The sequence below is a fragment of the Panicum hallii genome, chromosome 2, assembly GCF_002211085.1.
Source record: "Panicum hallii strain FIL2 chromosome 2, PHallii_v3.1, whole genome shotgun sequence".
NCBI lineage: Eukaryota > Viridiplantae > Streptophyta > Magnoliopsida > Poales > Poaceae > Panicum > Panicum hallii.
Window position 1 is genome coordinate 12,291,035 of NC_038043.1, and position 26,847 is coordinate 12,317,881.

Below are 26,847 nucleotides of genomic sequence, written 5' to 3' on the forward strand. Positions count from 1 at the left end.
GGAGAACAACTCAAGTATGTGTTCCAAATACTATTCGAGGTCTCTAGCAACGAAGCCAAGTATGAGGCATTATTGCAAGGGCTACGCCTAGCAGTCTCTCTGGGCATCAAGCGACTACTCATCTACGGTGACACCTTACTGGTAGTCCAACAAGTCACCAAGGAGTGGGACGTCAACAAGGACACCATGGACGCGTACGTTACGGAGATACATAAGCTCAGGAACAAGTTCTCGGGGTTGGGAATCCACCATGTGATTCCCGACAACAACGTCGGAGCAGATGTGCTCTCCAAACTAGGTTCTGGAGCTAATGTCCCACCGGGAGTTTTCATTCACGAGTTGCGTCACCCTTCCATCAAGGTACCGGACTCAAGTTCCATCGCTCAGGGTCCAAAGGAATCCAACCGAGGGGACTTGATGATCGAGGTCGACTGGAGGGTGACCTTCATCGACTACATCCAGGAGCACAAGCTACCCCTCGGCATCGACCCAAAAGCGCTGAAGCTACTCACATCCTAAGGCACAGTAAAGGGTACGTTTTAGTTGGGGGTAACCTGTACAAGCGTGGATCAGCGTCAGGCATACTCACGAAGTGTGTCTACACAGAGGAAGGCAAAGAGATACTCCAAGATATTCACGAAGGCGTGTGCGGGAACCACACGGCTTCTCGCACATTAGTCGGCAAGGCTTTTAGATCTGGTTTCTACTAGCTAACTGTTTTGGCAGACGCCGAAGCACTCATTCTCCAGTGTACAAATTGCCAGTTCTTCAGCAAACAGCCCCATGTTCCGGCTCACAATCTCATCACCATACCACCTTCATGGCCATTTGCATACTGGGGCCTAGACATGATAGGGCCTCTGGCTGCTGCGCCGGATGGTTTTACATACGTGTTGGTGACCATCAACAAGTTTACCAAATGGATTGAGTACAAGCCAATTGCAACGCTCTCTGCAGATCGAGTGGTTACTTTCATCTGCGATATCCTACACCGTTTTGGCTTCCCCAACACCATCATTACGGATCTGGGATCCAATTTCCACTCGCATCAGTTTTGGAATTTCTGTGAACATAGTTCCATTGAAGTCAAATACGTTTCAGTGGCTCACCCGCGGGCCAACGGCCAGGTTGAGCGCGCCAACGATTTGATTCTTGATGGATTGAAGAAAAGACTCTATGAAGAGAACAGCAAAAAGGGCAGCAAGTGGATCGATAAGATCTCATCAGTAGTCTGGGGGATTCGTACACAACCAAGCAAAGCCACAAGATAGTCACCTTTCTTCCTCGTATACGGGTCCGAAGCTATATTACCAGTTGACGTGATGTGGAAGTCTCCTCGACTGTAGATATTTGAAGAAGGCGAGACTGAAACCGCAAGACATCTCAAGCTCAACTCAGTTGAGGAAATCAGATGCAATGTGTTGTTCTAGTCGGCCCGCTACTTACAAGAAGTCCGTCGTTACCATGACCGGAACGTTCAACGACGCTCTTTAAATGTGGGAGATATGGTTCTTCGACGAATCCAGGATGACACTGGGTTACACAAGCTTAACTCGCGATGGGAAGGGCCTTTCATCGTGCACAAGGTTACAGGCCCTGGATCGTATCGCTTATAGTATCCTGATGGCCAGGAGGTTCCTAATTCCTGAAATATCGAGCATCTACGCCGTTTTCATCCTTGATCAATTGGGACATCCTCTATCGGTGCCTAGATATTAATACTTCCAGTACAACTACATTTTACTGGTTTACGACTGGTATTACGCGCAAGTTTGCTGAAAGGGCCTTGCTCCCATTCTTCCAGTAACAGATTACTAGTTTCCGACTAGTATCTTATGTTACTGAAGGAGCCTCGCGCTCATACTTTTAGTATAACTCCGTTTTACTAGTTTACGACTCGTATCGCGCATAAATTTGCTGAAGGGGCCTCTCTCCCATACTCCCAGTAATAAATTACTAGTTGGAGACTAGTATCTTATGTTACTGAAGGGGCCTCGCTCCCATGGCAAGGGGTTCACTAATTTACAACTACTTCAACTCCTTGTCTTGCCTTCAACTCTACTCGGGATTGACTCCGACTAGATGGCTCCATTGACTGTTCAAGATCCAGCGGCTACTTGGCCAATGCCTGGGCTTGGGGGCTGGCGCCACCGACTGCTAGGTATATTCTATGCTACTCATCTAGCTCTTTGGCTCGAGGGCTGGATGTGACAAGACACTCAGCGTGCTTCTAGGGACAACTCTCATGCTTTAACGCTGGACACTGTAAAACTATTCGAACGTACCCGATTCAAGAGGCTTTTGAAGATTTATCTTAGGTAGATGATTGTTAACCATTATTTTAGGGATTTTATTCCGACATAAGGGGTTTTTTCAGATTATTACCCAGAGGTCTTATTAAGTCATTGGCTAAGGGAACAAGATCTAATTTGAGAGGTAATTTCGGGCGTTTGTTGGAGAAGTTATTTGCTTAACCATTTTTTCAAGGAATTCTTCCTGAAAAAAGAGGTTTTTGAATTTACTGAACTAATTTGCCAATCTTAACCATTAAATCTTTACTGTCATATATTGCATGCCACGATTCTTTGCATCCTTTATTCCAAACCTTGGGGATTTGGATTTAAGGCTCGGGAGCTGCAGGACATGTGTCATCAGCGACTTATTTTTCAAATCTGTTGGAAGACAAGAATAGAAGACTCAAGATTAAATTGACCCTCAGCCTGATTCTACAAGTCAACCTAAGGCTCGGGGTTACTCCATATGGAGTGTGAGTTTAAGCGCACCCCATATAAAAGGAGACTTGATAACTACTCGGAGCATGAGCACCTCACAGTCTCGATGCAGCCAAGGAATTACTCGGAGAACACCTTCAAGATAGAGTTCAGGAGGACTCGAAAACTCTTTCAGAAGTACTCGAACGCCTGCAATACTCGACTACGAAGATCTTGGGGGCTTGTCAGACCCAGGCATAGGGGACTGCGCACATGGTCTACATCTCGCAGGATAAGGGGTGGAACATGACTCATGCCCTACATCTGTTGTAACTACTCGTAGCCTAGTAGGACTACTCATACAATAGTAAAACTAGTCGGACACGGTAGGAAATTACCCGAAAAGTACTTAGGTAGGACTCCTAGGCTTGTACCCGACTAGAACATCCATGTAAACTTGTCCCTTCGGACTATATAAGGGCGGACAGGGACCCCCTTCAAATAGGAGGTCACCCGATCACCACTTAAGGCAATATAAACCACACAGGAGGTATGCAGTTGGGCACAATTGTATTAAGCCACCAGCGTATAAGATTGCGTGACCCCAACATGAGGTTGGTAGGTTACAATTTTACAATTGTGGTATGGCAATGAGCTTTATTCTCTTGATAAGAGATTCAGCTAAACCATTCTGAGTGTGAACATATGGTACACAATGTTGAACTTCAATTCCTAAGGCATTCAATAATCATTGAAGGCTTTCAAAGAAAATTCTGCAACATTGTCCAATATGATTGATTTTATCTAGTGTTCAGGTTGACTTGCTCTAAGTCTGATAACTTTTGCAATCAATTTTGCAAAGGCATGGTTCCATGTCGATAAGAGACGCACATGAGACCATCTTGTGGATGCGTCCATTAGAACCATGAAGTACCCGAATCGTCCAAACAATGGTTGAATGGGGCCACAAATGTCACCTTGAATGCATTCAAGAAATTTTAGTGATTCAGCCTTTTATTTTATGATGTGATGGTCTCAAAATCAATTTTCTAGTTGCTCATGAGGTGCACACAAAATATGAGGATTTTGGGAATTTTTTGTCGCTCATACCATATCCACTTGAATTGCTCATGATTTTTCTCATCATCCCGATGCCGGAATGGAAAGGCGTTCATGCCAAGTTTTGAATGTATCGATATTCTGAAAAATCACTTTGTATGCAATATGTGGTATGGGTTTGATGTATGTGTAGTACAATCCAGATGGGAGAGAAGGCACCTTTTCAAGTGTCAGTTCGCCATATCCAGTATCTTTGGTCAAGAGGAGGAACTCCTCATTGTTTTCTTCATATGTTTCCACATGAATCCCATTTTTCGTGATATCTCTATAACTTAGTAGGGTACATGTTGAATCCGGATACAATAATGCCTCCTCGATATGTATTTGTGTACCTATTGGAAGTATGATTGTGGCCCTTCCGGAACCAACAATCATAGCATCGTGTCCTGCGATGGTCAAAACTTGTCCAACTCTCTTTATGAGAGTTTGGAAAAATTTGACTTCCCTAAGTATAGTGTTAGTGGTACAACTATCCACTAGGCACATCTCTTCTTCCATTGGATTGACTCCCGTAACAATCTATATAATGCAGAATTTAAATTCATAAGAATAAATGCAAAATATAGGTTGGAAGTGTAGCAACATCATGTTTTCATTACAAGGAATACTTTTGCAAATTTTTAAACACTAAAGCCATGGAGCCTATTTGAGGTCTCCAAAAAGGTCATTGGAAGCGTATTCCACGAGCATATTGTCAATGTCTATGGAGCCTTCCTCTTCATTTGGCGAAGTCTTGGTGTCGCTCGGTCCCGCACCTTCAGGGATGGGGTCCATAGTTCTATTCTCCAGCACTTGAGAGGCGAAGTGTGCTTCGTACTTCTGGGTGTTCTATGTACGACCCATGGACTTCATGTATAGATCAACAAGATGCTTAGGGGTCCTGCACTTCTTAGCAATATGATTATAGCAACCACACCTAAAACAAGCGGCCTTGTTGCCACTATCATTTTGGGCTTAGAAATGCCTTTCCCCTTTTGGACGTTCCCACGTGGCTTTTTGGCTCTCTTGCACTTGCCCTTGCCTGAAGAATTTACAGTTTGTGTGTTCCCATTAGGACCATATTTTTTCGCATTCGCATGTACTTCAGGCAGTGGTGCAATGCCCAATGGGTGCTGGTTTGAGTTCCACACAGTGAGCTCATGGCTCTTTTCTATCTGTTTCAATGTTTGGATGAGCGAAGAGTAGACTGTGAAATTCTTCTCCCGGTATTGTTGAGTAATAATCCTTTCTGATGGGAGCATTGTAGACAAAGTCTTCTCAATTTTCTTCGCTTCAAAAGGTTCTTTCTCACAAAACCAGAGCTTAGAGCATATCTTATGAATAGCATGGTTGAACTCGTCTACAGTTTTGAAATCCTGTAGGCGTAAGTGGTTCCATTCATGCGTTGCCTCTGGGAGGATAATCGCTTTATGCTGTTCATATCTATTTTGAGAGCTGTCCACAAAGCACGTGGGTCCTCCTCATACATGTACTCCATTTTCAAATCCGGATGGATATGATTCCTCATCACTTTCAAGGCGGAGTAATTAGGAATGTTAGAGGGGGTAACAGTCCTTGCAACTATTCCTCATCACTTTCAAATCCGAGGAGGCCTATGAGGGGGGTGTGGGTTGGCACATGCGCTTGGCCGGTGAGGCCGGCCCAACAGCCACGGCTGCCGTGGCCTTGAAGGCCTGGCTTGGGCACGGTTAGGGTTTAACCATAACCAGCAGCCGCTACCGCCTCCTGCCTACCGTCGCTGTCTGCCTGCGCCGCTAGCGCCACCGCTTGCGCCGAGCCACTGGTGCCACTGACGCCGCCGGTCCACCGTCGCCACCCGCCTCCGCCCCTCCCTCACCTCCCGGAACTCATCCCCCCCCCCCCCCGCCCCGCGCGCGTGCTCAGGCCTCCCCCTAACCTGAGGGTGGGGGCAGCGGGTCTCACCGCCGACGCTCATCTCAGCCGGGACATGCCCGGTCTTGATGATGCGGCGAAGGCCGGGGCGCGCATTGGCCGCCGTGGCTACAGTCAGGCGGCTGGGGAACCAAGGCATCGGTGGTGGAGATGGAGGTGCAAGCACAGGCTCGGGCTTGGCGAAGGCGGGCGGCGCCGCCACGGCCATGCTGCTGGAGCAACACGCGGCCATGTAGAAGGGCAGGGCGCCGTGGCACGCGGTGATGGTGCCTCTGAGGAGGAACTCCGGCGGCTCAGCCGGTGTTGGAGAGTACAGAGGCATCACCGGCGTGTAGGCCGGCGAGATGGTGCAGCGCGGCGAAGCCATGGTGAAGCCATGCCATGTTGATGAAGGACTGGCGTCGCGGCGAGCTATCCATGGTGAGGACAGTATGATGTCACCATGTCTGGCCCCTCCTGCGGTAGCCCGTCAAGCTGCAGCCGCACCCTTGCAGTCCATCCATGGGACTCGCAGTGGCGTGGTGACTCCACCAGAATGTGTTCTGGTGCGGTGTAGGTGTCGGGCATCACAGGAGGACCGCGGCAAGTCACAAGGGTGCTAGTGATGCGAACCCACTAGGGTTTGTTCCTGATCTTTCGATGAGAGGCGTGGGATAACTTGACTGATGGAGGAGACGACGTTCACGGCCCGACTACAGCCTTCCAAGTATGCTGCGCCTTAGCAACCGATACACCACCTCCTATGGTTGCCGCGATCTTGTGGAGCGTGACACCTGGCCACTAGGTCACTCATCCTGCAAGCAATCGAAGAACTAGCAAGAACAAGTAGAACAAGTACTGAAAATATGAGATGTAATTGAAGGTCTCAAATATGGTGGGGTTCCGAAAATAAGTAGACGGGCGGCTGGATCAGCACGTGCGCCTACAAGGAAGTAGCAAAAGCTAAACTTGCATCTAACAAAATCCGAGTGTTCTTGGCGGCGGCTAAAGGTTATAAAGAAATGGAAGAACAACCATAAGGATGCTGGGGTCGTGTTCCAACCCTAGGACACGTCCGAATTGGACTTAACTTGATACACGGCCCATTGGGCCAAAATAGGGTGACGCAGCACCGTGGCTAAAAAGGACTCTGTAATAAATTGACGATTGCGGTTAACTCCGAAAAGATATGGAGGTGATTCTGGATCCCTTGGAAAGTATATTTGATAAGCTTTCTAGGAAATACTTGAATGACCAAAACGGAGTCCGGATGAAGTCGTGGCGGCCGTCACAAGTCGTGTCTGTCCTGCAGTCCGAATCCAGCCTGCGCGATGCCTCTTCCCTTTTGATCCAATCCATTGTTCCTGAGTAAAACAAGAGTGCATGTATCTTCATTGTCTAAATATGATGAACTTGAGCTTAAGAGTGAACTTACTTTATGGGTAAGCCGACGAGCACGAGCGCGAGTAACAGGACCAAGTGGTGTTGGCGAAGTAGATACTGGTGTAGGTGTGGATGTATCGTTGCTGGCGATGTCCTCATCAGCTAGAGTTGCTGCTGTTGGCTCGGGTGGTTCTGCGGGCAGCAGCGCCATCGTCGCAGCGTTGTCCTCCACGGCTGGTGAAGCTAGCAGGAGACCGGGGGCCACGGCCCCTGCCGCGTCGAGGACGGTGCACTAGAGCCCGGAGAAGCTCGGCGAGCTGTTGGCGCAAGAGGCGACGTAGATGGCGAGCACGAAGGTTGCGAGGAAGAGAAGAACCAGCATCAAGGGAAATCAGCAAACGGTGAGCCATCTAACCCTTCAAATTGGTAATCTCTTCACCTCTTTCTCTCTTGCTCAGTGTTTAGAGCTGCTAATAACGTGTTGTGAGTAGAAATTGTATGAACAGAGAGACGGAGAATAGTGAATTCAGAGTATTCTTATTGATCTCAAGGTTACATATACATACATACATACATACATACATACATACATACATACATATAGGGGATTACAAGATAGATGTTATGGCTAACATTAGTGCAGTCCTTGAATTCTCTCTCTAATATCAGCAATAAGGCTCATTCATGCCCTTAACCATGGCTGTTACATAGTCTTAACAATGGCTGTTACAAGACTTAACCATGGCCTTCATGGCCTCAACCATGACTGCTGTATTGATGAGATCAAATAAAGACATATTGTAACAAATTTTACCTACGCCAAGTTATGTTAGTTTCTTCAGATCACTAAAGATAACGTTTCAGTGTCACAGCAGCAGTGTCATCAGTCCCACCCCATCAGCATACTGGTGACTCCTCCCACGATCTTGCTCTGCAACGCAGCCGAGAGATCATGCTCCTCACCAAAGTGCACCCTGTAGACTTCCCACTCCCTATCTTCCACAACATGCCTCCCAATCTCAGCCTACAAACATCATGATGTTCCATCAGCTGTCAATAGTTGCTTCTCTCAGTAAAAGATCATTCATCAATGATTGTAATAATAGTTAAAGCTGCACAATGATAAACATTATATAGTGTCAGATGGAAGTTTAAACATTATATTGTGTGAGACGGAGGTTTAGGGAGAATAACAGATTCATTAATCCAATGAGTAGCGGTGTACATGTATAGGCACGGAGGCCCTGTCGTGCACATGTACACTAACCCAACACCTATGTCTATGTGTAGAGATACATCGGCTAACATATAGTACCATACCAAGAAGATTCGTTTCTGAAGATTCTTGAGAGCGAGGGTGATGTCGTAGAAGACCAATGGCCTTCCCTTGCCAGAAACCTCAACAGGGTTTGCTACCAGCAGTTCTGTGTCAGGACCCCGGTTCACCAATGCTACACGCAATGGTCGGAGGAGCTCCATCCTTAGGCGACAACACAGTGATCTCTGCCTTTGCTGATCAAGGATCTTCTTCCCATCTGATTGCACCACGAACAAATCCACATCACACCTCCCATTTTGGGTCGCATAGAATCGGCCATAGGAAATCTGACAAAAAAGAAAATTGGACTTGCTTCTCCATCATTTTCATTTTGAAGATGGTGAAATACAAATGGCAAGAATTATGCTTGTACCAACTGTTGTTACCTGAATGTTGCAGTCCTTGACTGTCCTCATGATGTCATATAGCAGGCCCTTATGGTCACCACACTGAATCTGAATAAGAGTGTGGACAGAGCTAAGAGAGTTGTCTGTTGTTACGGAGATGGCATTGTCACCTCTTGTGGTGATTGATTGCTCCTCTATAAGATCTGTGTTAAACATCTGTTCCATTACAGCAGGCGTCAATGATGGACATGCTTGGAGGCAAGTCAACATGTCTTCAGTGGCAGGATCTATTTCACGACTTGCCAAGGAGTCGCCTAAGACACTCTCAAGTTTGTCGTATGCTTCTTCTCTTCTGCTCTTTGTGTGCAGAAGCTCCCTGAAATCATTCCGGAGTGTTCGTTTACTTTCTAAAGGAGATATGGAGCTAATAATATACTGAGAGGTGGAACTAAGTAACCACAAACAAGGCAGCACCACACTATGATGTAAAAGAAAAAAGGAGGAATGGACAATTCTTGATATCTCAGCCAAGATGCTTGATGATAAAATGTATTATTTTCATCATATTATCATGGAGTAATAGTTTCTGGAATCATGAAACAGAAAAAAAAAAGATCATCAGAGGCACTGAAAAGGTTGTGTTAGGAGACAAGAGACCTGGCATCTGTGATGAAGAAAAGGTCCAGCACAGTCCCATCAGGCGTGGTAGAGACCTTGACCCTCCGAATTGTGAACTCTAGCTCACACAACACTCGTGTTACATCTGTGGACACAGAATTCCCATCATAAGATCCAAATCAGACCTTTTCTAGATGCGGATATCTCTGATGAGATACCTTTCAGGACTAGCTGTTGCTTGGTAACATAAAAAGCAAAATTAGCTGGATATGAAGTTACCTTACCTAGGAGTATGTAGTTATAATGTGAGAAAAAAGAATCCGTACGATCTCCTATGTATTCAGTAATTTAAATGGAAAAGAAATGCATGCTATTTTTTTGAACGAAAAAATGCATGCTATTGAGCAATGAGAGACTGACAGTTTTATCAAAAGATGTCTGAGAAATGAGATCGGCAGTCAATATAATTTTTGGTTGTCTGATAAGATGACTGATGAAGAGGGGAACACTTTCCCCAATCATTTAGGCTAGCACTTTCCATAGAATAGAAAAATCAGGTAGCCTACTGAACTATGCAGGCAATCATCTTAGTGAATCTACGATAGCAGGTGGTGTTGTTACCATGCAAGAGGCCCATCCGGTCGAAGCAGTATAGCTTGAGCAAGAAGAGCCGTGGCGCGGGAGGCGGGGCGTCCTGGAGGCCAGCAGCGGCGAGGTCGGCGGTGTCGAACCCGAACGGCGCCGCGACTGGGCAGAGTTGGAGCAGCCTGTCCTTGAGGAGGCCCCACGGCACGGGCCCGGGCCGCCCCCGCCGCGGCAGCACCCAGAGCACGATGTAGCACCACCGGCCGTCCGTGCTCATGTCCCCCTTGACGACGCTGAGGCCGAAGAGTAGGACGACCCGGCAGAGGTCGCAGCCGAGGCCCGTCTTGTCGGGGCAGCTGACGGTGACGACGGCGGGGTCCCCGGCGGCGGCGGCGTGGCGGATTTGCACCACCTCGTCGCTGGGCACCCCCATCCTGCTCAGCCTCCCAGCTCGCCCGCAGCCGGAAGAGGGGCGATCTTCAGGGGGGCTGCCGCGGCTGCGGGGACAGACAGACAGACAGACAGCGGAGGCGGAGGAAACGAGAGAGAATGTGGACAGAATCTCGGGTGATGGATTCCACGGCAAGCAAAGATCCCTTCTTGTTCTTGTTTTTCTAGCAGCGGCAGAGGGTGCAAAAGGAAACCAAACAAATTCCCGGGGTTGGAAGAGAAAGTGATTTGTGTGTCGTGGACAAGTCAACAAGGCATACGGCAGGCCAAGATTGGTTGGACGGTGAGATTTTCTCTTGTTTTGTGCAACCAAGCAGTCTCTCCACTTTGCTCAGTGTGACTGTCCCGGTCTGCTCTGTCTCTTAGTCCACGTTTTTTTTTAAACCTAACCTAATGTAATAAAGTCGTAGTTTTCTCCATTTCCTGATTTCAGACCGAAATCCTGAATTCAAAGAGTCGTTACGAGTCCAAAGTTGCTATGGGGGCGATTGTCGGCATGCAAATTCGAGGGATCTCCATCATCCGCGTCACGCGCAGTCGAAATTCAAGTTGGTGAAGAGGAGTTTTTTTTTTAAGAAAAGAGCAGGAGCACTGCTATTCATGGTGACGAGGAGTGAAGGGATGTATTTCCCACGTCCAGCTAAAGCTAAGACTTGAGCCATGCTATGTGTGAACCACCAAAAACACGAAATTTAGCACATCATAAAGCACGTGGAAATAATCGCGCAGCCGCGCACGTTAGTGCAATGCGAAGCGTTGCAGAAGAGTGCTGCTGCTCGCTGGCTGGTGGACCCTAGCTACTATGCTTCCTCGTCGAGCCAGCTGCCGGAGTTCAGAAGGGGAGGGCAGCCGGAGGATCCAACACCGCTGGACTTAGGAAGGTGGGGTGCAGGGAAGGCAGATGGTGGTGGCAGGTTGTAGGTTGTAGGGCGGCACGGCATACTGGCGCGGAGTCAATCGGTGAGCGAAGGACTCGGCGGTGGCGCAGCAGCTGGTGGCATTGGCGGGTTGCAGGGCGACATCTTCTGCAGCGGCCACCACCGGAGACGGAGACGAGGAAGGTTGACGGTGGCAGAGATGTGGGCTGTCGTGGACCTTCTACGATGTAACTGTACGTAGTCGTGCGCGTTACTGCGAATAGCGTCTAAAGCACGGCACGATACAGTAAATTTTAGACTGTACCAGTATGGCACAAACACGAGGATGTACATACCTAGGATCTCAACAGATTTTTTTTGGAGAGGATAGGAACTCGACGCACGTAGGCACGGCACGAAAATGATCCACACAACCGAGTACCTCGAGCCGTTATCTAGGCCCAGAGTTTTGTCTACGTCTGAAGCGGCCTGAGTTGGCCCGAGTCCACCTCTACTTTAGGGTTTAGGGTAGGACAGCATCAGCCCATATAGGGAAAAGTTCTTTCAACCCACTCAACTATCAACACAATTTGATTTAAGCCCCCTCAATCGAAAAACCAGATATTTCAACACCCCCAACTAATGAAACCGTCCAATTTACCCCCTCTCGGTAGTTTTGAAAGACGGTTTTGCCGACGTGGCGCCATATTAGCCATTCTACGTAGCGCCACATCAGCCAAAGAGAGGTAAATTGGACCGTGTTGATAGTTTAAGTTGGCCAACTAGACTTTATCAAAAAATAGTTAAAAACATATTTTCTTAGAAAACATATGTAATTAAAAATCCTAAAATATGATTTAGTCTCCGAAAATTCATTTTAGCTCACAAATATATGAAACTAGTTTCTTTTTTTTTTTCTAAAATCATGCTCTATTTATAGTGTCCAGTTAAAAATTATTGAGATCCTATGGTCATACCTTAATTCTTTTTCTAAAAGTTGGTTCTGTTATTTGGTGTAAGTAGCCTCAACTTATTTATTATCATCTTCTGTGTCGTTTAAGACTCAATTTCAAATGAGCTAAACGAGCCGAGTTAAAATTGACTGCGGTTAAAAACAGCCTAATTCTAATTTAGAAATAAAAATAATTTTAATCAAAGTATTTTTGAAAGATCTAATAACTCCTAACCTAGGAACCAGAAGATAGAGCATGATTTTAGAAATAAGTATGAAACTACTTTTTCATATTTTTTTCTATGATAAAACCAGATTTAAAAATTTTAATTGCATATATTTCTAAGAAAAAAATTATAACTATTTTTTGATAAAATCTAGTTGACTATCTTAAATTATATGTGACTGGTGTAACCCTATGTAGGATTACTAATATGATGACGCCACGTCGATAAAATCATCTTTCGAAATCGCCGAGGGGGTAAATTGGATGGTTTTAATAGTTGGAGATGTTGAATATCCGATTTTTTGGTTGAGGGAGTAGATCAAATTGTGTTGATAGTTAAGAGAGGTTGAAAGGACTTTTTCCGCCCATATATATCACCTGGGGTGGCCGCACGCCCAGATTATGTCCGCCCACCAAGCCAAAAAAAATACTGAAGCCAAAAAGGGAGGGGGACGTGAAATCTACGGCAAGCAAAGCGTACGTCCCTGGGCACGTAGTTGCTGTGCAATCACCGTACATTTAGAGCGGGGCTCTCCCCTTATTTTCTCGTCTCATGGATGCAGTGCAATTCCCTTGTCACATTTGCAGCGCCAGCGTACCTGCAGGCTGCTGCACCGAACCTCGCATGCAGATACAGTATATGATGAATGCTGACGGGTTTGGTTGGTCAGTGTCCGTCTTGCTTGCACGGCATGCGTACGCATCACACAGCTCATGAGCTCATCGGAATCTGACGCCAACCGCTAATGTCAGGATGCAGGTGCAACAGCAGCAGCAGATCGCTCTGGTTCCAACAGCTCTTCTTCCTTCAACACCACGCAGCTGGGTGTCTGCTGTGACAAAGGAAGAAAAGAGCAAGTTAGTTTGCGAATGCAGGCAGGGCAAGGTGGCAACTTTATCCTTTATTTTAGGTTAATTCTCCTAAAAAAGAGGGAGAATAAGATGGCACCGTTGATATTATATACCAAACCGGATCATATATCATGTGAACGAAAAGGTAGGGAGGAAAGAAAGAAGAAAGCGAAGCACGACGAGGGGGAGAGATGCAAAGGCAGGGGAGCTCAAGAAAAGCAGCTGTGACTCACTGCATGGAGGATGATGCCAGTATGGAGTAAACTACTGTCTACTGGCAGTGTCATTGAGCCTGCTTTCAACACTCAGTGAGTAAAAATAATCACGGACAGCACAGTGTAATGCGATGCAAATGCAATGTAGCCTCCCAACCAACCCAGCTGTATTGTACTAGTGTACCTTGCTCCGCTTTACTGCTCCTGTTATTACCTTCTCGTGCCTCTGAAGACAGGACAGCAGGCTGTGATGCGAGTGAGATCCATGTGAGTGCTGGTAGCAACCAGCAACACAACAGCTAGCTCGCCCGTATCCATGCCTGCTGCTGCCTTACCAAATGAAATGAGCAACAAATCATCTTCCTGGACATGGGAAACAAATCAGAACCACCTCTACGAGAAGGAAGCAGAAAAGGGGCAGGCAGCAACAAGAGAAGAGTTGCCAACCTCTAAGTGCTGGTTCTCATGTTTATATAAGTATCTGCTCCAGGCTTCCACTCCCTCGGTCTGTCTACCACGTCTCTTTCACTAGTTTCTTCATCAGCACTTGCTTCTTTCAAACGCAAGCAAAGGAAGCTTCATTGCCATTCCCTGCTGCAGCTAGCTAGCACTCTTCTGTTCCAGCGGGTAAGCACTTGCTCTGGCTGGATCGTCTCATCTGCAGTCTTGTAAATTGCTTGGTTCGTCCAGTGAAGGGAAGGGCAGGAAAGCTGCCATGTCCTCATCGGAGGAAGGAGCAAAGGCACCGAGGAGGCGCCGTGGCAACCCAGGCCAGAGTAGTGTGCCAGTGACGGTGGTGTACTACCTGTGCCGCAGCGGACGGCACCTGGAGCACCCGCACCTGATGGAGCTGCGCCTCGCCTCCCCAAACCAAGCCCTCTACCTCAGAGACGTGATCTGCCGGCTGGATGCGCTGCGAGGGAAGGGCATGGCCACCATGTATTCCTGGTCCTGCAAGAGGTAACTGGCCATCCAGATCATCTTTTGCTTCCTTGCTCACTTGTTTGCTTCTGGCAACTAACATACACAACGCGCTGCGACATTGGAGGAGGTACAAAACCGGATTCGTGTGGCATGATGTGTTGGAGGACGATGTGTTGCTCCCAGCGCAGGGCAGCGAGTTTGTCCTCAAGGGCTCCCTCTTGCTCCCCCACCACTCATCACCACCTGCTGCACTTGTAGCTGCATCACCACCTGCAGGTATATTATAAATCATGCATTGCAGTTATGGCATATTTGGCCTAAGTTATTCTTCTTCAACTACTACTTGCTGGATTTATTTACCTATTGCATGTTTCCATCCTGTTATTTGTTGATTCAGATCATGACCACACAAACATCAGCACATCCATTACACGTAAGGTCCACTGCATCAAGCCAACTCCTGATGAAGAGACACCAACTCATTCCAGGGAGGGCTGGACTACTAATTCATCATTGCCATCTCCTCCCACAATTAAGGTTGATGTTGAGGTTGAAGCACAACCTCCACCTCACCAAGAACCACAGCCAGAGCTGTCGTCAATGTCACCATCATCTTCTGGCACCACTGGGGACAGGGACGAGCAGGCAGCATCAGCACATTCAAGCTCTTCAGGCAGCCCCTCCTCTCATAATATGCCAAGAGGATTAGCAGGAGGCACACCTTATCCTTCAGGTGGCACAAGCTCTCCCACTCCTCCACCAAGCCTCATGCTTTACAACAAGCAACAGGCATCCATAATCACAGCACAAGGCGAGGTGACACAAACCCAAGGAACATCAACAGGGAGGGACCTACACAATAAGGATACTGGTTGTAGTACTGGTAGCACACCGACCAAGGCAACTGTGACTACCGATGATAAGCATCCAGGACGTACAGGATCTTTCTCCTCCAGCACTAGCAGGAACGGGACCTTGGAGTCCCTCATAAGGGCTGAGGCTCTTGGCAGAAGAGGCGCCGCTGCTAAGAGAATCCTAGAAAAGGATGATGATGATGACAGAGAAGCAATGCAGTCACTGGGAACGAAGCTGAACCCTGCCAACCTGCTGATGCGGCTCGTGGCTTGCGGGTCGACAATGTCTGCAAGGCAGTATCTCCCTGCCTGCGGCCTCATGCGAACAACGCACAAGCCCAAGTACTTGAGCCAACATGTTGAGCTGCTGCCGTCATCTCCAGTCTTGTCTCCCCTTGGTGCGCTCATCATGCGTCCTGTAACTGCTGCTGGGGCCAGAGTAGTTTCAGAGTCAGGAGACTGCGGCGACTGCAGTGGGAGCATGCTCCAAACTGCAGGCATGGGATGCGAGTCAGGCAAAGTAATGTCCACAAATATTAAGCCCACCTCATCTTATGACCAATACTGGTACGTTTCCTGATTCCTTTTCTCGTTCTTCACTATCCTTTCCGATGAACCAGCTCAATCTGATGCAAGAGAGAAACTTATGCCCATTCCTCTCATTCATGACCTAATATTCAGGATTGAGGTTTAGCACAATGTTAGTCTTATAGATGAACACATCCCGTCATGCCCATCACTGTTTCAATGGCTGTCTCCTTGACCATGATCTCTCTGTATGCAATTAGCTTTCTGCATACAGTTCATCTGCATAGATTGTGACCAGAAAGAATATGTTGCAGTGTTTCTGAGAAAGAAGCCTCTGTACGGAATTTGGATAATTTGGAGCGCAGAACTCAAATTATCTCACAAACAATCAAAATGGCACCATGCCAGCAACCCAAAAGTGGGACATTGGTAACCATTACCACAGATGTCAGGCATAACAATGGTGAACAAGAATGTAGCAATGAAGCTTCATCCAAGACCTTGAGAAGAAGTACAAGCAAAAGAATGACCGATTCATCACCACGATTTTCAAGAGTAGTATCATTTCATGATGAAAAAGAGAAAGCGGTTAAGATTGAAGAAAGGTCAGTAACACTCCCAATCTTTGCAGTTTGTCCAGTGAGGCAGTATGATGAATTAACATTGATTTCACAATTGCAGGCTCGCTTCTGGAGCTCGTGTTATAATCCAGTGTGCACCCTTACTCAAAGAAACTTATGCCAGTTCTAAAGCAATGTAACAGAGGAGTTTCCATCTTGTTTTTCCCACTCTACTTTTTTTCTTTCTTGATAGTCCGAAGTTGTTGGCAGTAGCTGAAATTGTGTGATTCTATCAGATTTCTCACCAGGGTAATAAATAGAAACGGTTTTCTGTACCTTTCAGGATAGTTACCATTAAATGTCTATTGTTACCATAACACTGTACTCTCATCTCAGTAAAATATTTACACTGGCACGGCAGTTAGAAGTCTTTCAGTTTTCTTACTTTTTTTTCCTTCTGCTTCTGTAAGATTTCCCTCATGCAAGTATAGCAAAGGAGTAGCAAGCTATCTTTCAGCTGCCATGAAGAATAGCTTGGCATAAACGGTATAGTCCCTTCCCAAAGCAGTCGGCAGTTGCTAGGAGTTTGACAGCAAAAAGGGTGAAATAAATAGCACATCACCGAGGAAATTCATGCCCTGGACATGACTACTGCCTCCTTTTTCGCCAGAAACAGGACTGAGTACTCTCCGAAGCCAATACAGGCCCTGCAGGGGAGGAAATTTCTTTTGGTGTCTGTACTGTGCATTGTGCATTACTGTATCAAGAGCAGAAATTAGAGTTTCCTAGTGCACACAATAGGTTTGCGTCATGCATCACCTACTATCATACAGATTAAAGTCAGCTGATACTGCAGGCCAGTAGTAATGTCTGTGTGTGCTGCAATCCATCTCATCATTGTGGTACTTGTACATCTCCAGCCTGCTGTGCTTTACTTATACCTGCTCTGCTGGTACCTGTTTGTTTCTAGATCTGCTATGTGTTGCTTGCTCTCATGTCTCAAGTAGTAAACACCAGCATGAGCTGCATTCACGTGTTGCTCCATTTTGTTTGCAAAATCGCTATCTCAACTTATCTCAATGAGCTTTCATCAGGTGACTGACTGTTTTTCCAGTCAATGTTGCTAGCATCCCTGATTTCTGATTGATTCATCATTCATGGATAAACTGCAAGTGCATGGCCACATAATTCAGCTAGTGACCTGACATGCTATAGATGCATCAGTTTTCACATATGAGATATGTAACTGAAAGTGAAATATAGCGGTAAGACACTATTTTTTTTTTATACAGCCAACCAAACCATTTTGGTTGGTGGAGTTTTCTAGAGTTTTACCTGGCAATAGGTCTGTGTCCTAGCAGGAAGTTGACGTCGAAGATCATAGAGAGATGGTGGTTCATTTCCAACGGTTCTTGTCTACATGAAAATCAAAATTCACTTAACAGAACTGTTTTTTTATATAATTTTAGTTAACATCATGTTTGAATTTTTAGAGCACACAATATTGTACATACCGCCGGTTCTGAATCTGGGATGACAGCAGAGCTTAAAATATTTGCTTTATTCATAGCTCCACTGAATCGTGGCTTGTTTCTACATTGACATTTTCAATCCCTGAAGGAAAAAGAGCCGCCATTATCTTGCTTGTTATGTTCCTTACACTTGGACCGTTAGACCCCATGCTGTACACGTGTAGCTCTCATTTGCTGGATGTTCTTCTGCAGCCTCATCAGGATTTTCAAAGGCACAGTAAGGGCTAAGTAGGAAGCTCACAATTCTTTCTGTGCATAGATGGGTTGGTAATTTGGTTAGTGTTTCTCTGCAGCTGACATATTTTCAAGAATCCAATTATGCACATTGAATGCCATGGAGATCGTGCTGAGAGATGCCATTATCACTAAAATTCGATTAATCATTGTAGCATCTGTTTCATTGGAAGCTAGAAAATCAACTGCCTTAGGTTCATAGAATGCACCTCATATGAGTTTGCAAGATCCCTTATCTCTCCTGCATTACATTCATGGCTATCTGCCAAATTTGTTGCAACCACTTGCTCTGTCCAGCTGACTAAATGAACAATGTATAGACATAATATACTCTGAAATTTTGGGCAGGAACAGAGACATCTCTTTTTACTGCTTTCTTTAGGATTTTAAGAGACACGGTTCTTGGCACTGCAATCCTCAGCTGACTCCATCCAAAGCACCTATAAGCTGACAGATCTGTCTTTGTGATTGTCTCGTGTGCAATAAAACTAACAGCACAATAAGGATACATCTCCTCAACATCACTTTTCCACATATGAAATGGAAGACCCTTGATAGAGATCTTAATTGAGTGATCGGCTAAATCATATACAAGTTCATCATATGGAGTCCATACCTTGAATTCAAGCTATGCTCCTGAGAGAACATTCACAGCCTATAAGTTTATAACTGCTCATACGCAATCCAGGCCGCTGCATCATTCGTGAACATGATCATCATCTTATTGTCTCTGTGGGACATAATGTTGATCCTACCCTTATGACAATATAGAGTCTCTAACATCTTCTTGATAGGTTTGGCAGGGATATTAATGTTCTGGCCAGAATATGTGACAACCAAAGGAAACCGAATAATATCAAGAGTTTGCTGATGCTGCAGTATTTCTCCTAAGAAAGCATCACGGTACACTATCTGAGTATTGTTTTCCATGATTAAGTGCTGCAATGCTGAAACAGATAATGGATCAGAGCATTATAATATAGTAAAATCATTTAAGCAATCAAATTTTAAGGATGTATAGAGAGCACCACTGTTTACATAGTCTACGTAAATTGCTCGTTGGTCGCAAGGGGTACCATAGTATGCAGATCTGCAACTACACAGGTCTAAATATGAGCTGTACGAAAGCAAAACAGCAAAATCCCTGCATGAACTAAGATACTGCTCCACAAGCAGATCAAATCCAGATTGTCCCAATTAAACATTTCAATTTCTGCAGCACTTACGGATTATAAGGGAGCATATAGTTTTTAAAAAACAGTCCACACCTGCTTTTACGGAAAGTATATGTAGAAGGAAGCATATATAAATATAACTTTATCTAGTCTAGCAAGCAAATGATCCAAAAGATATCCATATTCCGTATATGTAGCAAGATGTATGTTTTCAGAAAGAGGATTCGTAGCTGTACTTGTGCCTGTGCATCACTCAAACTCAAAGAAAAGATACCCACAAAGTCAAAACACAGATGCAAATGAATCAAACATGATAATCGTTGTTTAAGTGTACTGTGGAATAAAACATAGGACGTTATGAAATGAACTGAATATAAAAAAAAGTATTACAAATCCTTGTTACAGAATCGAGTTAAGGAACTACAGTTGAATGGAATCAGTGCTACCAGAAGCTCAAAACTTTATATATATTTATGGTTACCGAAATTTCCACAGAAATAACAATGGCTAGCTAAATAAAACATCTACGGATAAGTCTGAGAACTAAATTGAGACATGATGAAGTTTACAAGACTTGCTTGACAAAAGCATGTCATGTGATGTTCAAACTTCAACCACTTATCCAGGACGTATCAACAAATGACAACTATCTATTAGGGAGAAGAAAACAAATCACCGGAGCACCTCCGCCTTCTTCTTCCCCCTGAGGAAGACCTCCCTATCAACGACCTCGCGCATGTACCCATCAAACTCCACAGGAACCCCACCATTGAGCCTCCTCATCTCCAAGAACCACTTGCTGTCTGTCCCCCACAGGTCCTCAAACTCATCCAGGTGATGCACAGTGAGCTTTGCCTTGAGTGCCTCCACCAGTGCACTGCTGACCCCCTCCCCTGCGACATACACCTGCCGCCCTGCATCAAGACCTTCCTCAACCTTCCGTCTAAGGTCCTCACAATTGGCATCAATATGGACCGAATCAAAGTCTGGTTGCATCCTTGAGACAATATCATCGACAATGTTCATCAAGCTCGGTGCCCAGCGTATCACCCGCCGCATTGGGCGGAGCACGCCCTTGGCCTCACCCTCACAAACATTGTACCAGTAGTTCCCCGGCTCCACATCCCCGAATTTCCTGACGATGAGGGTGTCCCTGACCTTGGAGTACTTGATAGGTGAGTGCCTGGTGTCCTCAACGAGGCGCGCCGGGAGCTGGCCCTGCACTCCCCACCTATCCCAGTCCGCCCAGAACTGGCCCTCCTCAATGATGGGGACCTGGGAGTGGAGGTGGTCGACGTCGATGTAGAAGGCAAGGCGCTTGCCCTCCTCAGGCATTCCTCCCGTGCCCGCTGCGGCGTAGGCGGCAGAGAGGCAGAGGGTGAGATCAAGGACGAGGGTGCGGTTGAGGTAGCGGGCCTCGGCGAGGGTGCAGAGGAGGCTGCGTAGGTAGTGCGGCATGGGCTTGCAGCGGTCGCCGCCCCCGACGTAGGCGAGGTAGGAGCCCCGGGCGAACTGGGAGCGAGAGAGCGCGGGCGGGGGTGGAGGGGCGATGGTGGCGTTTTTGGCGGCGCGGCGAGGCTTGCGGGCGTTGGGACCGGAGTGGTACTCGCCGATGGAGAGGACGGAGTAGGCGCACGTGCGGGGGTCGCGCGCGATGGCGAAGCGGCGGTAGTCCTTGGTGGTGGCCTTGGAGGGGGAGTCGGAGTCGGAGCGGGCGCGCCAGGCCATGTCGCAGGAGGCGGACGGGGGGTCGCCGGGGACGGGGCGGCCGAAGCGGGCGAAGTGGACGGCCGGGAAGGCCTCAATGGCGCTGTGCATCATGAGGTGGAAGAGGCGCGGGTCGGCGCAGTCGAGCGGGGAGGCGGGGTCGCAGGCCGGCTCCTGAGGCCTCTGGTCGGTGAGGTTGGGGGCGGCGCGCGGGGAGATGGAGATGGGGAGCCCGAGGAGCGTGACGAGGAGGACAAACAAGAGGAGGAGCGCCGCGGCGGCGTGGACGGAGGAGGAGAGGAAGGGCCCGCGCCCCGGCAGCGGGCGGCTCGGGTCCATCGCGGCCACCCACGCGCCGCGACGGCGACGAGAACACAGAGCGCTTAATCGAAGGGGGAAGAGTGGGGAGATAGTGTCAAGGCTTCTAAGGGGCTTCGATCTTCATAGTTAGTTAGCGAGGAAACCCATCACCAGCGGTGGATCTAGGGTCTGTTTCGTGGAGAAATGAGGTAGTTCGTGTCCGGTCTGGTGCGGGAGGAAGACGATGCAAGTAGAGAGAGCGAGAGAGAGACGCCTTTCATTTTTTTAATTGTTATCACCGGCTGGACCCGCAAACGGTACTGCCATAGAAGGTGAAAGTCGGCGCCTGTCACCCGGCGCTGCCGGACTGGTCTGTGCAGAAATTATTCTAATAGAACAAGAGACAGAGCATGTCTCGTATTATATATATATTATACTCGGATACGAATAGAACTCGCCGGTACACAAAAAATTATCTAAATAGTGCTCGAGTAGGACTAACGCTGTCTTTGCCGGTCCCAAGCCCGCGATGAGAAAATGCAGAGCGTTGTGTTAGGTTTGGCGAACCAGCGTAAAAAAAATCAGCCGCTCTAATAGAAATGAAACCCATAAAAAATTCGTTGGGGCGTAACCCTCTTAGCGACGCGCTACATCGGAACCCGGGTGTGGTGTTAAATGGGCAAGGGCCGGGTCATCATCCCCTCAGGGCGCGTCGTATCGTGATCCGGGTACGATGATAAGTGACAAGGGTCAGGTCGTCGCAGCCTCTGTGACGCGCTACGTCTGCGTCCGGGTGTAGTGAAAAATGAGTAAGGGTCTTTGCATTTCTCTCGACGGGTGCGAAGGGTAAGGAAGCTAGCCGAGCCAATTAGGATTCTTCTAGGTAGTTGGAACGTAGGGTCTCTAATAGGTAAGTTAAGAGAACTAGTCGATGTAGCAATTAGGAGGCGTGTAAATATTCTATGCGTGCAGGAGACTAAATGGAAGGGCCAGAAGGCGAAGGAGGTGGAGGGTTCTGGCTTCAAGCTTTGGTACACGGGGACAATTTCGGGTAGGAATGGTGTAGGCATCTTGATCGATAAGAGCCTTAAGGATGGAGTTGTAGATGTTAGGAGGCAAGGCGACCGGATTATCGTAGTGCGGTTGGTCATTGGAGATTTGGTTCTGAATGTGATAAGTGCCTATGCCCCTCAGGTAGGTCTTAGTGAGAGCTCCAAGAGTCAGATTTGGGAAGACCTTGATAGCATGGTTAGTACCGTGCCTATCAGTGAGAAGCTCTTCATAGGAGGAGACCTCAATGGCCATGTGGGTGCGACTAATGTAGGATATGAGTGAGTACACGGGGGTTTCGGGTATGGTAGTAGGAATGAGGGGGGAGGATGTTTTGAATTTTGCGCTGGCCTACGACCTGCTATTAGCGAATACCCTCTTTAGAAAGAGGGAGTCCCATCTAGTGACCTTCCATAGTGGACAATACTCGAGTCAAATCGACTTTATCCTTGCTAGGAGAAAGGATAGACGTGACTGCTTAGATTGTAAGGTGATAACTGGGTAGTGTGTTGTCCCCCAACACAAGCTTGTGGTGGCGGATTTTCGTTTTTGGGTACGTGCCCACCGGGACAAACGTGCCAAGATTGCGAGGACGAAGTGGTAGAAGCTTAGAGGAGAAGAGGCACAAACGTTTAAGGAGAGGATGCTAGGCGAGGGGCCTTGGGAAGAAGGAGCAGATGTAGATGATATGTGGCTAAAGATGGCGACATGTGTTCGGAAGGTGGCCTCAGAAGTGTTTGGTGTGAGTAGGGGACGCAAGCAGGAAGTGAAAGAGACTTAGTGGTGGAATGACGAGGTGCAAAGGGATATTAAGGAGAAGAAAGAGTGTTTCAAAAGCCTCCCCTCGACAAGAGCGCAACCAACATCGAGGGCTATAGATTAGCGAAGAGGTCTGCAAAGCGAACTGTAAGTGTAGTGAAAGGTCAGGCTTTTGATGACCTTTATCAACGGTTAGGTACGAAGGAATGAGAGAAGGATATTTATAAGATCGCTAGGATCCGCGAGAGGAAGACAAGGGACATAAACCAAATCAAATGCATCAAGGATGGGACAGATCGACTTTTGGTGAAGGATGAGGAGATCAAGGATAGATGGCGAGAATACTTTGACAAGTTGTTTAATGGGGAAAATGAGGGTCTTACCTTCAAATTGGACGACTCATTTGATGATACCAACAGACGCTTTGTGAGGAGGATTCAGGAGGCAGAGATCGGGGAGGCTTTGAAGAGGATGAAGGGAGGTAAAGCGATGGGTCCTAATGGCATCCCCATTGAGGTGTGGAGATGCCTGGGCGAGAGAGCGGTAGTATGGTTAACTAAGCTTTTTAACCTAATTTTCCGGTCAAACAAGATACCGGAGGAGTGGAGGAGAAGTATATTAGTACCGATCTTCAAGAACAAGGGAGATGTTCAAAGTTGTACTAACTACCGGAGGATTAAGCTGATGAGCCATACGATGAAGCTTTGGGAGAGGGTTATCGAGCATCGCCTAACAAGATTGACAAGGGTGACCCAAAACCAGTTTGGGTTCATGCCTTCGAGGTCGACCATGGAGGCGATTTTCTTAGTACGACAGTTGATGGGGAGATATAGAGAGGAGAAGAAGGACTTACACATGGTCTTTATTGACTTAGAGAAGGCGTATGACAAAATACCGAGAGACGTCATGTGGTGGGCCTTGGAAAAACACAAAGTCCCAACTAAGTATATTACTCTCATCAAGGATATGTACAAGGATGCGATGACTTGTGTTTGAACATGTGATGGCGATATTAGTGACTTTCCAATTAAAATAGGACTACATCAGGGGTCAGCATTGAGCCCTTATCTATTTGCTTTGGTGATGGATGAGGTCACAAGGGACATACAGGCTGATATCCCTTGGTGTATGCTCTTTGCTGATGATGTGGTGCTAGTTGACGAGAGTAGGGTAGGGGTAATATGAAGTTAGAGCTGTGGAGACACACGTTAGAGTCGAGGGGGTTCAGACTGAGTAGGACCAAGACCGAGTATATGATGTGCAACTTTAGCTAGACTAGGCATGAGGATGTGGACGTTAGCCTCGAAGGTCAAGTGGTGGCCAAGAAGAATACTTTTAGGTATCTAGGATCAATGCTTCAGAAAGATGGAGATATTGATGAAGATGTTAGGCATAGAATTTTAGCCGGTTGGTTAAAGTGGCGGCAGGCTTCTGGCGTCCTCTGTGACAAGAAGGTGCCACAGAGGCTAAAAGGTAAGCTCTATAGGACGGTGATTCGCCCGGCGATGCTATACGGTGCTGAATGTTGGCCTACAAAAAGGCGACATGTCCAGCAACTGAGTGTAGCAGAGATGCGTATGCTGCGTTGGTTCTGCGGGCATACAAGAAGGGATAGAGTCCGGAACGAAGAGATTCGAGATAGGGTCGGGGTGGCACCTATCGAGGAGAAGTTGATTCAACATCGGTTGAGATGGTTTGGACATGTACAACGGAGACCTCCCGAGGCGCCTGTGTGTAGTGGAGTTTTAAAGCGGGGCGATAATGTAAGGAGAGGTAGAGGTAAACCTAGACTAACTTAGGACGAGACGGTCAAGAGAGACCTTAAGGAGTGGGATATCACTAAGGAATTAGCTATGGATAGGAGCGCTTGGAGATTAGCAATTAACGTACCTCAACCGTGACTTTTGTTACTTTTTGTTTAACCCCTAACTCTTCCTTTTGGCTTGTGCCCTTTTTATGTTTCTTATTCTTGTTTTCTGTGGGTTTTATCTCTAGCCTACCCCAAGTTGCTTGGGATAAAAGGCTAAGTTGTTGTTGTTGTTGTTGTTGTAGTGCTCGAGTAGGACTCTTAAGCTACTATTAGGCTAGAATTTCATATAACACTGTCCCCAGACTGTATAAAGGTGGGCAGGGACCCCCTCCAAACAATCAACACACCGATAACCAATTCAGTCAATACAAACCACCATACAGAATATAGGGTATTACGCATATTGCGGTCCGAATCTGTCTAAACCATGTGTTACTTGTACTTTCAAGTTCCTGATCTCTGTGACACTCTGCCTACAAGTCTACTACCTTAGGATATACCTAGGTAGACTTGCCGGTAAACACTGATAGCGCGAATGCCTCACCTTCTCTCTTAGGTGCCATTTGGATAGCATGAGGGAATAGGATAGGGATATGAACTGGGTTATTTAGCGTGTGTTTGGTTCATGGGTCCAAGTGGGTTGGATTGGGTTGTACCCATCTTCAGAGGTGTTTGGTTTAGAATTGAGGTGGGTTGGGTTCATCCCTGAGGGGAATATTTCTCTCAGATGCGGGTCGACCTTGTCCGCCCAAATTGAGCAGAGGAGTCCAACCCACTTGGACGCCATCGGGGCTCCGACCCTCGAGGCAGCGGGAGCTAGAGAGCAGAGCCGCGCCTAGCTCGGGCGCGGGTCGGTGTGGAAGCCGGTGGCGCAGGGGCGAGTAGAGCCCAGCGGCAGCGCAGGGCGGCTGGGCGACGCTAGCACCAGCGCAAGGCGCAAGGAGGAGCAGAGAGCTCGAGCCGCGGCAACCGGCTCGGGGGAAAAGCGGTGCGAACTCGGGGGCGGGGGCGAGCGGAGCGGAGCGGCGGCGTGGGGTGGGCGAAGGAGGCCAATGCGGGTGGGCGGACGGAGGAGGCCAGCGTGGGGCGGGGCGGGCCGGCGAGGCCAGCACCGACACAAGGCGGGCGGAAGAGGCCAGCGTGGGGCGGGCGGGTGGAGGAGGCCGGCGCAGTGCGGGGTTGAGCGCCGGTAGGGGAGGGCGGAGGAGGCTGACGCCGGTCGATGAGGAAGAGAAGGATGGAACAGAAAAGAAAAAAATAGAGAGGATGACATGTGGGTCCCACAGATGACTGTTTTAACACTGCAAAAATGATAGCCAGCCCATTCCTGTACAACCCTCTAACCAAACAAAAAATTGGGTTGAGCCCAACCCTCTCAACCAAACACTAGATGGGTCGGACCCAACCCATCCCCAAAGCAAATACATGCTTAGAGGTGGGTATGGGTTAAGGTTATGAGATTATTTTCCCTTTCCTTTGTTTGGTATTGGGTGGAATTAGGTTAGGGATATATTGTTTTATGACCATAATACTCTCTTTTAAAGTGGAGTTTCATTCATAGGCCGAGGGTATTTGATGGGTCTAGGGACCCGGGGTCCCCAGCAGGCCCACCTCTCGTTGACCAGTCCAAGGCTGCGCCTGGAACAAGCACCCATCCGTATTGGGCAACAACTTCATCTGGGCCGTCTCGGCCCACAAGCCCGACTGACAACTCGGTCGGGATGACCAGGGCCCATATCCTCGACTGTGGAACGGTCGGAGGATGGGTCCGTACCAAGGCGCCGACTAAGGGCTCCGACTGGGCTCTGCCTTACACATGCCCGCCTCCTCAACCGACAAGCTAGTTGGGAGGCCAGGCCCGTCTTACCAGCGGGCCCCAAGAGTAGGTACGAAGGATAAGGATGAGCCT

General features: G+C 47.7%; 3 protein-coding genes across 3 annotated transcripts; 1 reads left to right on the forward strand and 2 right to left on the reverse strand.

Annotated features, from left to right (window-relative positions):
• Positions 1-7,750: 7,750 nt before the first annotated feature.
• LOC112879309 (ACT domain-containing protein ACR10) lies at positions 7,751-10,583 on the reverse strand. Its single transcript, XM_025943533.1, has 5 exons — positions 9,990-10,583; positions 9,408-9,513; positions 8,790-9,126; positions 8,406-8,690; positions 7,751-8,109 (listed from the first exon to the last, which is right to left on the reverse strand). Exons 1-5 carry the CDS (start codon positions 10,384-10,386, stop codon positions 7,969-7,971), a joined length of 1,266 nt encoding a protein of 421 aa, XP_025799318.1. The 5' UTR covers positions 10,387-10,583; the 3' UTR covers positions 7,751-7,968.
• A 5,040-nt stretch (positions 10,584-15,623) lies between these two features.
• LOC112880211 lies at positions 15,624-16,801 on the forward strand. The gene is made up of 3 exons (XM_025944716.1): positions 15,624-15,850; positions 16,126-16,416; positions 16,493-16,801. The coding sequence occupies exons 1-3, from the start codon at positions 15,693-15,695 to the stop codon at positions 16,569-16,571; spliced, it is 528 nt and encodes a 175-aa protein (XP_025800501.1). The 5' UTR covers positions 15,624-15,692; the 3' UTR covers positions 16,572-16,801.
• Positions 16,802-19,680: 2,879 nt separating this feature from the next.
• Positions 19,681-21,592, reverse strand: LOC112880210. The gene has a single exon (XM_025944715.1). The coding sequence runs from the start codon at positions 21,356-21,358 to the stop codon at positions 19,985-19,987; it is 1,374 nt and encodes a 457-aa protein (XP_025800500.1). The 5' UTR covers positions 21,359-21,592; the 3' UTR covers positions 19,681-19,984.
• Positions 21,593-26,847: the final 5,255 nt, after the last annotated feature.